This window comes from Paramisgurnus dabryanus, chromosome 7, assembly GCF_030506205.2.
Source record: "Paramisgurnus dabryanus chromosome 7, PD_genome_1.1, whole genome shotgun sequence".
NCBI classification, from domain to species: Eukaryota; Metazoa; Chordata; class Actinopteri; order Cypriniformes; family Cobitidae; genus Paramisgurnus; species Paramisgurnus dabryanus.
Window position 1 is genome coordinate 1,704,425 of NC_133343.1, and position 13,940 is coordinate 1,718,364.

At 37.6% G+C, this 13,940-nt stretch overlaps 1 protein-coding gene across 1 annotated transcript; it reads right to left on the reverse strand.

Annotated features, from left to right (window-relative positions):
• Nucleotides 1–3,421: 3,421 nt before the first annotated feature.
• On the reverse strand, nucleotides 3,422–11,255 carry tgif2 (TGFB-induced factor homeobox 2). The gene is made up of 3 exons (XM_065293877.1): nucleotides 11,012–11,255; nucleotides 7,380–7,642; nucleotides 3,422–5,971 (listed from the first exon to the last, which is right to left on the reverse strand). The coding sequence occupies exons 1-3, from the start codon at nucleotides 11,028–11,030 to the stop codon at nucleotides 5,096–5,098; spliced, it is 1,158 nt and encodes a 385-aa protein (XP_065149949.1). The 5' UTR covers nucleotides 11,031–11,255; the 3' UTR covers nucleotides 3,422–5,095.
• Between the last annotated feature and the right edge of the window lie 2,685 nt (nucleotides 11,256–13,940).

Sequence of the window (13,940 nt, forward strand, 5' to 3'; positions counted from 1 at the left end):
TTTATTCACCCAAATTAAAGCTTTCCATCAAATGTGACCCCGCCTGTGAAAACCCAGCTCAAGACATTTCTTTAGTGATTTACTGTGTCATCATCCTATATAATGTAAAGAACATTTGGTGAAAATATTACCTTCATATATTTAAAGGTGCCAAAGAAAGCATTGATACAATACCTTAAATTTGTATCTGGTATGCGGCTTTATTAAGTGCAAAAATGATCCAGAATCCAAGGATTTGTCTTTAGAATGAAATGGTCTATTATTACCTTATTTGGAAGGATCATGAATAATAATGTTGAGCTCTGCTCTGATTGGTTGTTTCTCAGAGCAGCTTCTTTAGTAGCTCTGTGTGTGTGTGTGTAAACAGATCTTATGTTTGAGTCTGTATCAGATGAAGAGACAGATTTTGAGGAATAAGCAATTGTTTAGAGATTGTTCACTCTGAGGATATTTTGAGGATTTCCGCCTGGATTTGGTCTACCCAATTTCAAAAGCTTCCCATACCCACAAGCAGAGGTGCACATACAAACGTTTGGTCTCATTTTACAGGAAACCCTTTGAAATAACATAAAACACTGTTAAAAGTGCTCAACATGGTTGTATGTGTTGTCAGTCCTCTAATAAACACAAAAATAAATAGGCGCTTTTTGATGCTTTTTTCTAAAGTCTGTATTTAAAAGTGTATAACTCTGGCCCTGAGTGGTAACGAAACCTCCAGACAGTTTTGTTTGATTCCAGCAATTGCCAGCTTACAGAGGAAAAAGGAATTTTTTTCTCTAACATAATTAATGCAAAAGTTATTTGACTCCAACTGAAGGGAGGAATAACACCGTTTTGTATTTAATTTTCCCCTAAAAATATTTAAAGTGCTCCCATAACCACATACAGTGGAATAAATGCAATATCTTTATATCATTTTGCAGAAAACCCTTTGAAGTTACATCAAAAGCTGCTGTTTGTGACAAATAGTGTTATTTATGTTGTTTTTTATATGATAAAACACCAAATTGCCTTTTTTTATGTTGTAAATACTGTCTTTGATAGTGTATAACTCTGGTTCTGGGTGCTCTAGCAGACTGCAGACAGTTCTGGTTGTTAGCAGCAGCAGACAGTAAACACCCAAAAAAAGAATGAACTCTTTATCATGTTGCATTCAAAAGATATTTTTATTTTAAGGGTGTGAAAATACATTTTTCATATAAATATTACTTTTTTGTTATGCACATATAATAAATAGCAGGGGATTATTCATGCACACAACCAAAGAAAATGCTGTGAATGGACTCATTGTTTAGAGTAGGACCTAAAATAAAAGATGGTGTATCATTTGTGGCTATCTGTGCTATCTGAGGCAGTTCACACTCAAGTTTCCTATATGTTTACAAAAGACCATTTTTTTTACCTCATTATTCATTCGACGATTGTTGGATATGTGATAATAATAGAACAAAAATAAGGATGTAGCCTTATTCCTGAGAGTGAGAGCTTTCATTTGATATAGGACTTGCCCATGTTTGTCATACTTGAAAACTATGAAATATGTGAATATTAAATCTCATAAAAAATTGTGGGGGGTGGGTGAATTGTGTAAATTAAGTGTAAATAACTTTCTTACAGTAAAAGATATGTCAAAGTGATTCATATCTGCAGAAAGAAGAGAGTCTAAGCTTTCAAACAGTATCTCATATGTGGTACTGGGTCCATGACAGACCACTAAAACAGACCATTAAAAATTACAGGAATATTTTATTTTAAGTCAAAATAAGATAATTTTGGACCCGGTACAGGGTCCACAGAGTCAAACAAGTGAATTGACGTTTCTGAGTGGTAAGTTTGTGTTTTTTCAGTATGGACCTGCAAAACGTAACTGTAACGTCAACATAGCATTAACTAGCATATAGCGCTAACTCAGCAGTCACAACTTTGTTTTTAGCATTGTAACAACATTGTACTTAAATGATTAGTCCATTTTCTTAAAAAAATCCAGATAATTTACTCACCACCATGTCATCCAAAATGTTGATGTCTTTCTTTATTCAGTCGAGAAGAAATTATGTTTTTTAAGGAAAACATTCCAGGATTTTTCTCATTTTAATGGACATTAATGGACCCCAACACTTAACAGTTTTAATGCAGTTTAAAATTGCAGTTTTAAAGGACTCTAAACAATCTCAACGGGGCATAAGGGTCTTATTTAGCCGAACGATTTTCATTTTTGGCAAGAAAAATAAAAAATATGCACTTTTATGCCACAACTTCTCGTCTATCTCTGGTCCTGTGACGCCCCAGTGCGACCTAACTTAATACGTCATCACATCAAGAGGTCAAGGATGATGTATCGAAACTACGCCCCAGCGTTTACAAGTGTGGAGAAAGAGGACCGTTCCAACATCGTTGTATGTGGAATGATAATAATTAATGTCTTTGTTTCAGTTTATTGTTTAAAATCGTCCACAAATGTGCGTTTCATATATGTAACACGTGACCTTTCCACGCCATTATGCAATTACGTGAGGTCGCGCTGGCGCGTCACAGGACCGGAGATAGACGAGAAGTTTGAAAGTGGTTTAAAAGTGCATATTTTTATTTTTCTCGCCAAAAATGAAAATCGTTCTGCTAAATAAGACCCTTATACATAGATTGGGATCATTAAGGGGCGGTTTCCCGGACCAGGATTAGTTTAATCCAGGACTAGGCCTTAGTTTAATTAGGAAATATAACTAGTTTTAACAAACATGCCTTACTAAAAACATTACCTGTGTGCATTTTGAGGTAAAACAAAGGGCACTGATGTATTTTAAGATATGTCAGTGCAAGTTATTTTCAGTTTGGAGAGCTCTTAAAAGTGTTTAAGTCTAGGACTAGTCTAATCCCTGTCCGGGAAACCGCCCCTAAGAGTCCTTTGAAACTGCAATTTTAAACTGCATTAAAACTGTTAAGTGTTGGGGTCCATTAAAGTCCATTAAAAGGAGAAAATCCTGGAATGTTTTTCTCAAAAAACATAATTTCTTCTTGACTGAACAAAGAAAGACATCAACATTTTGGATGACATGGTGGTGAGTAAATTATCTGGATTTTTCACAGTTGGTGTTATGTTGAGATTGGTCTGTTTTTCCAGCGTTTTATGCATGCACGAGGTTTACATAAGGAGGAGGAAACAATTGCGTTTGAAGCTCCTGGTATGTCATTACTAACTCTTACTATTCATCTATGCCTAAATAAATACTGTTTAACAAGGGACCTTTAATAGACCGAGTAAGATCATGTTGAAGATTGAAATCCAACTTTTATGCATCATCAAACTTTAGCCTGGATTTACAGACAGAAACTCTTATGTAGATTTTATAGAAAATGCCAAACAAAACCAATGCTTCAATTTCTCCGAAACAAGACTACAAACAGATATAAATCGAAGCTTTTATTTCTCTGTATGTTTGTACAAAAAGACATAAAATGTTTAAGGCAGATATTGCACAGACTACAGAAGGTTTTCCTACAGAAGCATATAAGGCACAAATGCCACTTTTATTGAACACTGTTACAGATAAACATGAACTTAAAAAAAAATAACATTCACATCCACCATCATGTATTTGGTCATATAGTCGAGAGCTACAAAAATTTCATGTATATAAGCTATAAGCAGCAACTCTAAGACAAAAACCCGAACGATATTTACACGTTTCGCTTTGCAATACGCAAGACTCATTTCGTAAATAACAGTTTAGAAATATCGACGTCGGTCATTCAGATGAGGTGAAAAAATAGAGCATACAGTATAAAAATATATCTACATTTACTTCCAGTACCATCGCAGGAACTAACAACAAGCTCACAGTGGTTTGAAATGTTAGGTTATCGGATCTGTAATACAGTTTGATGTCGCTACAATATCAATTACAGCTAAAACTATACAAACCAACCTGAGATACATTCAAACATAGAATAATAAACATGATGCGTAAACATTGGAAATACTTTTGAAATGTTTAAATGTACCCCGCATAATAAAAACTAAAGGAAAGGCAGATTAAACTGATATAAATGTAAAGTGACCTCATGTTTGATAGCCATTAAACACAATGAACGGCTAACGGTGACATCTCCACACGTTTCATGGAAACTATAAGCAGAGAATAAAAGCGTATGAAGATTCTGAAAGAGAAATTGACTAAATGTGTGTGATTTAAAAACATTTTTAGCAATCTTTACCGTGTGAGAGTGAACTTGTTAACACAGATGATCTATTTTACTCAACGGCTCACGTCATGGAGAAAAAGCTCCAGCGTTACATGAGACCTGAAGGAAATCAATGATGCTCTCGCCTCCATCTCGGGACGTGAATGATGACCTCTGCAGACCCATCGATTTCCTGACAATCCACCGCTCTCCATATCACACAATAAAGCTCTCCGATGTTATTTAGGGATTTAGACTTGGAGGTGAAATTGGACTAAAGTGCAGGAAACATACAAACACATGGTCGAGGATTTGGTAGAAAAGGTTTTATCTAAAGTATTAAAAGACGACACACTTAGCACCTAAACGAGATCTGATAAAAGATCGAACACTGCATGCTGCTCTTCCAGAAACATTCACAGATATCAGTAAACCCATGCTACATAACTATTAAATGAGGATATATCGATGCAGACAGAGATGTGGAGCTCCTTCAAGGCCACATCGAAAATGAAAAAGATCCTGAAGTCTCTTTCTGTCGCCTGATGTGCTCAGGATGTCTGAGCTCTTGTAAATGTTTAAGGTTTAGATCTGCTGGTGGACACTTGCTGCAAGTGAATTATAAACTCCAGAGTAAAACATTTGCTCTCAACGAAAGAGCATTTAGTGTTGAAGGAAACTTCAGGTGGGTAAAAAAGCTAAAACGTCTTAAAAATACGTCAACAATTCAGGAGGACGTTTGTGACTGAATCAATGAAGGGGCTTTCTGGGCACCTAGCAACGCTCAAAATGCATCCATGACAGCAGGGAGACAGGAGAGACACAGTAAACATTTTAGTGTCAACCAAAGCGCCCAGGTTTCCATCGTTCGACAAACGTAGTCTTAAGTGGAGCGTCTTGCTTGCGTATTTCCACTTTAGTTGACTGTTTCTGTGACTGTATTGTGTGCGTAGTTTGAGCTCCAAGTGTGCATCACCGCATTCGGACGTGGACTGGTCTGTCTGACGCTCCAAACCGCAGATGAACGCATGAAGTTCCCAGATTCCACGACCACATTGGCGACATCACCATTGGTCAAATCGGCTGGCACGACAGGAAGGCTTGGAAATGTGCGGGTCACGACAGGAACCGATACCGGTAACACCGGATTCTCCGTCAAGCTCGCCGTAGCATCGCACTCCAACCTGGAAGGCGTTTCTTCTCTAGAATAGGAACGCGAGACGGCCTCCGAATCGCCAATAGGACTTGAAATTGAAAGTTCGTCTGGTCGTTGTGTCGTTCGCTCTTTTTGTCTGCAGCCTTCCTGCTCGGCAGCCCGCTGCAGCGCCGCGTCCACTAAAAGTTTCAGATCGCTGAAATCTTGCGGGCAGAGCTCTGGAGGGGTGGGAGGCGGCGTATTGAACAGCACCCCGGTTGGGCTCACTGCTCCCAGGGTCAGTACTGAGGTAGATGTAGGTGCGAGGGTTGTCAGATGAATGTTGGAGAACTGATCTACACCGCTCGCGTCCAGCTGCATCAAAGCTTGAACACCGGCATCTTGACTAAAACCTCCCGATAATGGCAAACAGCCGGCACGAGCCAAAATGGCCGTCGCCGTGTTACCTAACAGTCTTAAGTCCAATGTTGGGGCTGATGAGATAGGTGAGGGGTGGGGCGAAGAGCTTTCCGGGGAAGTGGATCTTTCTGGTTTGCCGGCACGTCGTGACATGGTAAACTTGGTGGGGTCTTTGCCGTCTTTCCTGAGGAGGTCGGGTAGGAGTCTCCGACGAGCGTTTATGAACCAGTTACAGATCTGAGAAAAAAACAGATTGGAGATAAGTGACTAAATATACATTCTGGCTTTAAATGTCACACAGAATATTGAAGATAAATGAAAACAGGTATTTACAGGGTTCCCACGCCTTATTTAACTTCAAATTCAAGGGCCTTTCAAGGACTTTCCAGGTCCAATACCCTCAAATTCAAGGACTAAATGTTGGGACACATTTCAAGTGAGAGCAAGGTTACATCGTGTTATCTTTTAAGATACATTGTTACAGTTCCCTTTCGAGGGAACTCGTGCTGTGTCACTGCGGTGACACTTTGGGGACGCCTCCAGGGGTAAGTGCATGTGTATATCAAATTCAACCAATAGTGAGGCTTAACGACAAAGACAGGGTGACGCGAGAGCCAGGAAGTATATCGGTATCTAAAATATTGGGACGCAGGAAGTATGGCAAGGGAGACGCAGCGTCTCGTTCCCTTCTCAGGGAACAACAGTTACATACGTAACCCGAGACGTTTTCATGTGTCAAACACAACTATGCAAAAAAGCATTTTGGTATAAATCAACATTCGCATACAGAAGATATAAGCATTTAAAGCGAACAGTTTAGCATGTGTGATTAAAAGTCTAGAATTGTTGTGATATTATCCTACACTACACAAGGAATAATATGGATTTATTTTCCCAGAAAACTTCTTGAATAAAATAGATTCAAGCACTTTCAATGACCTGTATCTATGTATGTATATTTTCAAAAACTTCCCAGGGCCTTGAATTTTTCCCCCAGATTCACAAACTATTTCAAGGACCCGTGGGAACCCTGTATTTATTCACTATGAAGCGCTCTGGTGGTGATGCAGTGAACTCCACGTTGGTTTCAGACAGCTGGCACTGATGTAGACTGGAGTGAAATATGCAGCGCTGCATTCCTGTGCACTTACAACAGCTCAGTACAGGACAAAATACACATCAGACTTTGTGCCTGTGTGAGAAAAACTTTGCCTGATGAATTTTACTGCTAAAAAAATGAAATGTTATGTTTTTTGTCAGTAACTGAAATTTCTTATTTTCATAAATGTCTTTTGTATTTAACAAATTTGTTTTTGCAGCAAAACCCTCAAAGTACATGCTTTGCCCTGAAGAAGACCACTTGTTGATTGATACATGCTGGCTTATTTATTTTAATACGACTTAAGCCATACCTAAAGGCTATTTATTCATTCATTGATTCTACTTTTTTGTTTGATTGAGTGCCTAGGACCTGCTTTTTGTCTTTAGGTGCAAAAGTTTTTGCCAAATTCAATCTTTTTTACGAATGATCCGACTTCGCACACTGCCATTCATCCAATTTTTCTTTCTCAAAGAAACATCTCAGTGCAAATAAACTACTAAGTAACAATTGTGGTTGACAGTCATCATGTAAAAATGCTCTCACCTGTGACACAGAAAGATGGGTTTGTCTCGACAGGCTCATCTTCTCCACTTCTGATGGATACGCGTTGAAGCGATGCTCATACAGCCAATCCCTCAGCACTTGAACAGAGTCTTTAGGGAGGTTTCCACGACGACGGCGTTTGGCCGAAGCTTCGGTTCTTCTGTGACCCGTGGAGAGATTGAGGGGGAAACCGTCATCTTCACAGGGGTCACTGTCAGACATGGCCGAAAACTCGGTGTCTCCATTCTGATCTTCGTAAAAAGCTGATCAAGGAAACAAAAAATAGTTTTCAGATAAAAGACAAATGCGGAACGCCATTTTGGAACAATGCCACATATTATTACAACAAGCCTGGCCATCTCCACATAACCCAATTCTTTTCATATTATACCTCTTGTATATTCTGCTCACAGAATACCATATCCCACAATGCACTCAACTTTGCAACGTAATGCATGAACCAAATATCAAAATATACAAATACTAAGGCAGTAAATAGTATACACTACTGAGTTATGCTACATACACACCAAACGCAGGGCATCGCGTTACTCGTTCTAGATTACTCGTGGGATTTAACTTTGTCTCAAGTGAATTTTTTGATAGAGTTGAATAGATTCACACCAGACGTGAGTTCAACGATATGCGCAAGTAGATTACATACAAAGTCAATGCAAAGACGCGATCCGACACATCCTCGTGTGGGGCAATGTGAATGACGCAATACAGCAGTCGCGTTTGCTGCGAAAACACGCGCTATTTGCCTTAAACGTGTCTTCGCGGCACACGCGACGCCCATATCGCATCATTTGCATGAACCCACACGAGCATGCATCTCATCGCGTCTTTGCATTTACTTTGCGTTTTGAGAGCCTTAAACCGCTATTTTTTTTAAATACTGCAAAAACTCAATACGGCACCCTTGTGTTTTCGCGTGTACAGCCAATCTGTATATTTTGTGATATGAGGATGTCATCACCCCACATATCGAACCAGAAACTGCTATGTCACATAACAGCAACGACGACGACAACAACTGACTAAAACACGTTGGACTAAAATCTTCTGGGGTCTCATTTATAAACTGTGCATACGCACAAAGCAGGGCTGGAAACGTGCGTTTGCCAGTTCCCACGCAAAGGTTGTGATCTTTAAAAAAACAAACTTAATTGGAAAATGGGCTTGCAGGGTGGGATCTGAGGATGATTCTGTGATTTATAAAGGGAACATTGCTTTTGTTTTATAAGTCTTAATATTTTTTGGTACATGCCATTTTTGGCTTTTGTGCGTACATAGACTTTTAGTAAGGATCCTACGCACAGTTTTATAAATGACGCCCCTGCTCCTTAGCTGCGATGATCAACAAATCATTATGGACAACAAAAAGTGCATGCTCCAATTCGTCTTCTCCGTTTTTAGTGCATCTCTGTGGCAGAATTACAGCACCACATACTGGTCTGGCATGTATATTACATCGACTTAAGTCAGTTAAAGTTTCATGTGCAGATTTTTCTTAAAATGAAGCCGTGTTTAAAGATTTCTTTTTAGAATGAGGGGAAAAAAGATTGGATAGGGAAAGCTCTGGCTTCGTGAAAGCTGTTTAACTTCACTGTTATTTTACACATCAAAAGACATTTGACTCCTAACGGCTTCACCATTCACACCCTCACAACAACCATCTCTGTTTCACAGCCCCCTCCACAGCAAACAATAGAGAGAAGAATGAACCGATCCTCGGCTATTTTACTCTTTACAGGTGGTCCGATGTAAAATGCAAGTTTTATAATGATGTTAGTAAGTGGGCTGTTACCCATCATGAATAAAGAATTGGTATACTGAAATAAAGCATGACAGATAAACGGCAACATTTCAACTCTCTCTGAATGAGATTTTTTTGTAAACATTTTGAAAGACACTGTTAAAGGTCTACCAAAATGCATGAAATGTAAATGTAACGTTTGAGTATTTTTTGGCAAAACAACCAATCAGGATTTCTTTCTTTCTAATGGCAGGATAGATCAGACGGTTTAGAGCGCCTGTGTTTGTCCTGCTGTAACCCGAACCCTGACTGAGACATGTGAAGTTACTGTGTCTCACTTTAACAAAGCACATTGTGTGTATGTTTGTATAAATGTATCCATGTTGTTGTATCATTTGAAGCAGAATGTTGTCAAGCAGCTAGCAATGCAAAATAGGAAAATGAATTCACCCAAATATTAAAATTCTCTATAAATGTCTTTGCTCTGATGAACACAAAGATTTTTTTTTGAGGAATGTTTGTGAGTCGTATTCACTTCCATAGTATTCTTTTTTCCTACTATGAAAGTGAATGGAGCTTATCGGTTTGGTTACAAACATTGCTCAAAATATCTTTCTTTGTGTTCATCAGAACAAAGAAATGTATACAGGTTTGTAACAACATGACAGTGAGTAAATGATGACCAATTTTTTATTTTTGGGTGAAGTGTCCCTTTAAATAAATGTCACACACACCGTTATCTACAGGATACAACTCGCAGTGAAATGTAACTTTAGGTCTGATCGTGTTACAGTGAGTTTGCGTTTCTTTAAGTTATTTAAACCTAGAGCTACATTACACATTTTCTTATATAAACTAAATAATGACTGAGCTCGTGTTAAATCATTTAATTAGAATTTAATGTATAATGTTAAAAAAGAAACAAATTGGTGCATATTAAAAAAAGACAAAACATTATAAACAATCAATCAGTTATTTTTAATTCCAGAATAAAAATGTACAACTTGGAAAATATTTATCCCAAATTTCAAAAGTGAAAAAAAAAACAGATTTTCAAACAATCGATCAACCAATCAAGTCAATGGACACACATGACGTCATTCCTCCCATTCCCAACTTCACACAGTGTACTGTGAAGAGGCGCAGATTGCATAAAAATTCAAAAACTATGACACAAAAAGTCTCTTTCCAGTTTAAAATAAACACACGAGACTAACAGCAAACGATTCGTTGAACACCCGCGATGTCATGTTTCGATTCCCGCCATCAGAAAATGCAACAATCGCAAATAAAATATAAAAACTATCAAAAGATAGTCTGTCACCTGACGCAAATAAACAAACGAGAGGAGCGGACGCGCGAAAACGAGATTCACCAAACAAACAAACACGCGTGACATCATCCAAGCGTCTGCGAATTCTTGCTACGCTGCGCAGATCAACCGAGCTATGACATCACATTACCGCGAGAGCGAGTTAAAACCTGTGCTCTCGTGGAATTTTGATGTCATAATCGATCGGTCTGCGCAGCGCAGCATGAAGTCATACAGTCAATGTAACAAACACACGAAATGCACGTAAATCTTTAAAAAATAAATAATTATGAAAATATTCTAAATATGTCTTAATAAACTGCCGATATGCATCGACCGACACTGCACAACACGACATAATCATACATGAACGATTCAAGTGTTAGACCCAAAATCACAGCACACAGACAGATGTATAACAGACCCACGCCATTCAAAAACACACACGCTGCATTTGATCTCAACAAAAACGCCACAGTCCCGATCAAACTAACACATACTCACGAACACAGACACACGCAAACAAACACGCAAATAAGCACGTGTAAAAACGCAACTCACCTCTTTTGTTAGATTTCATCCTGGATGCTCGACAGCAAAAAATGTTGGAAGTTGCTGGCGTGAAAAGCGCGTCTCCGACGGATCGGTGACACGCGCAGGATTTTCTTTTTGCAGGCACGCGCAGCTGTGTTGAGTCAGAATCCCACAGAAGCTCCAGTAATAAATAAATCTGAACTCATGGGGTTAAAGTGTCGTTCACAAATATCTTCCCGTTGGCGTTTACCTGCAACACTGCTTCATCGAACTCTCTCTCTCTCTCTCTCTCTCTCTCTCTCTCTCTCTCTCTCTCTCTCTCTCTCTCTGTGTGTGCCAGTGACAGGAACTCGAGCCCTCCTCCTACTGCCAGGGGCCAATGGGACCCCACATCTGTGTGTCATCACACTTTCATCCAAAACTCACAGCACTTAAACTAAATGTCCCTTTCGATTTGCTTTCTTATGATGACTTCATGAGTAAATGGTCATTTCCTATTGAAAAATAAAGAGCAATATTCTCAGATAAAAGTCATTTACGTTTGTTAATGCTAATGAGCAGTCATATGCAACTTTTTTTTTTGGGGGGGGGGGGGGGGTTTATTAAAAACACCACCTTTTTGGGATAACACAGGATAACAGTTTTGCTTTCCCCAAAGAGTAAAATTAAAAAGACAACAGTACATTGCAAAAACCCAACCTTAAAAAAATTATAGGTGAACACCTCCTAGAAAACTTTAATTGTTTTTTTTTATTTTAACTTGGTATAAAGAATAATTTCCCTCTTACTTAACCAATATACAGTATAAAGTTATCTATCAGACTATTGCAATACCTTTTTATAAACTACCTTAAATATCCATTCAAGTCACCTGCCACTGGAAGTTAAACAGACAAACTACTTTCATGATTTGAAAACTAAAATAAAGTGTAGAGAACTTACAAGATATACAGACAGTTTACTTTAGGTAACGCCAGTTTTGTTTGCTGTTCGACTTTAAATACAAACTTTTTTAAATACAAACTGAATTCTTGCAGTGGCGGCGCTGCATAAAGTTGAACTCACCTTAAAACTTTATTTAATGCTGTCAGTAGTGATTTTCAAACCAGCGTACATGGACTTAGCAGTTATGGAGGCCCCCATTCCAAGCTTGAGGCCCTAGGCATTTGCCTACTCTGCCTATAGCTAGCGCCGGCCCTGGCAGCATATCAAATTTCAACTTAATTAAACCATTTCAACATATTTTTTATAAGTTATGCCAACTTATTACAGGTCAAAACTTAAAATAGTAGATTGAATTGACTTGCAAAACCAAGTTGCTTTAACTTTATGCTGCATTTTTTTTATATAGTGTGTTCATTTTGTTCAGATCAGTCCAATAAATATTCAATTGTTTGACTGTTTGGTATTTTAGGTATTAATTTGTGTTTTAACAAAAATATGGTCACAATTTTGATAAAAGTTATTTATATTGAATAAAATATCTGTTAATTATAGGGCAAATCTTATGATTTATATGCACTGAAAAAAAATGATTCATTGAATTTAATAAATTTTTTTAAGGTAAGTGGTTGCAATCAATTTAAACAAAAGTAATATATTTTATTTTACATTACTAATCTTTTTTGTTTAAATGTAGCTTAAATAAATTGATTGCAACCACTTACCTTAAATATTGATTAAATTCAATGAATCATTTTTTTCCAGTGTGGTACATTTTATACAAAAGTACACTTTGTCTTTATGGCTGCATTTTTTTTATGCTGATAGCAAAAAAATGTACTTTTAAAATGATTTTTGTAGAAGAGTTAAAGCTTTTTGAAAAGTAGCTACATTTAAAAATGCTGTAAAACATTACATTTGATTGCAAACATTTGCACACCTAAATCACTCTGGTTCCAATTTTTCGTGAAGACTTTATATAATGAATTAGATAAATTGTTTTGTGTATAAATGTGTTTATTTTATCCGGATCATTCCGTGTGTTTGTGTTATTCTTGCTCTTCTCTGGTGTAGTTTTACACTTCTGTGTTTGCATTTCCCCAAACTGAAATTATCTGTAAATTTGTCACAATCACAGCTGTACTTGCACTGTACTATTAGTTTAATCCAGGACTAAGTCTTAGTTTAATTAGGAAATATAACTAGTTTTAACAAACATGCCTTACTAAAAACATTACCTGTGTGCATTTTGAGGTAAAACAAAGGGTACTGATTTATTTTAAGATATGTCAGTGCAAGTTGTTTTCAGTTTGGAGAGCTCTTAAAAGTGTTTAAGTCTAGGACTAGTCTAATACCTGTCCGGGAAACCGCCCTGAAATGTTTGCTCATGTTCAACCTATTTGAACATAAACTTAATTTATTCATCCCATGCATAGGAGAAGGGTGTGCATGGTTGTGTTGGCATTGTGCTATTTGTGAATGAAAAAGATTTATGTGTGCAAGGAATACAAATTTAAAAGCCGAAATGTTGATTATGGATATTATCTGGGTTACACTGACACAAAACAAGCGTTTTAGTCTAGGACTATACTTAAGCTCTGTCCAGGAAATCACCTCAATATGTTTTAAAAAGCTATAATAATGGATTAAATCAACAGTACTACAGAAATGCAGTTTTCAAAGGAAATGGTTCAGTATTTCATTGCATACAAAGCGAATTTAATGTTTTTTTCTTAATGCCTGTGGCAAATCCTCCTCGTTCATATGCAGGAATGTGCAGTGAACAGTCTCACAACACACAGGTGTGTGTATGAAACACATGCATGATCTCAGTGGTTTCACTACAACCGCCAGCAAACGTGTAGGATTGTCTTAATGCTGTATTCATTTCAATTTCTGAGTAACTGTAAGGTTTGATATCTGTTACCACGATGAGTTTTCTGTGAATCAATGGATTTATAGTGTTCAAATGATAATGCACCAGAGAAAAGAGTCAAACACAATTTAACTTGAC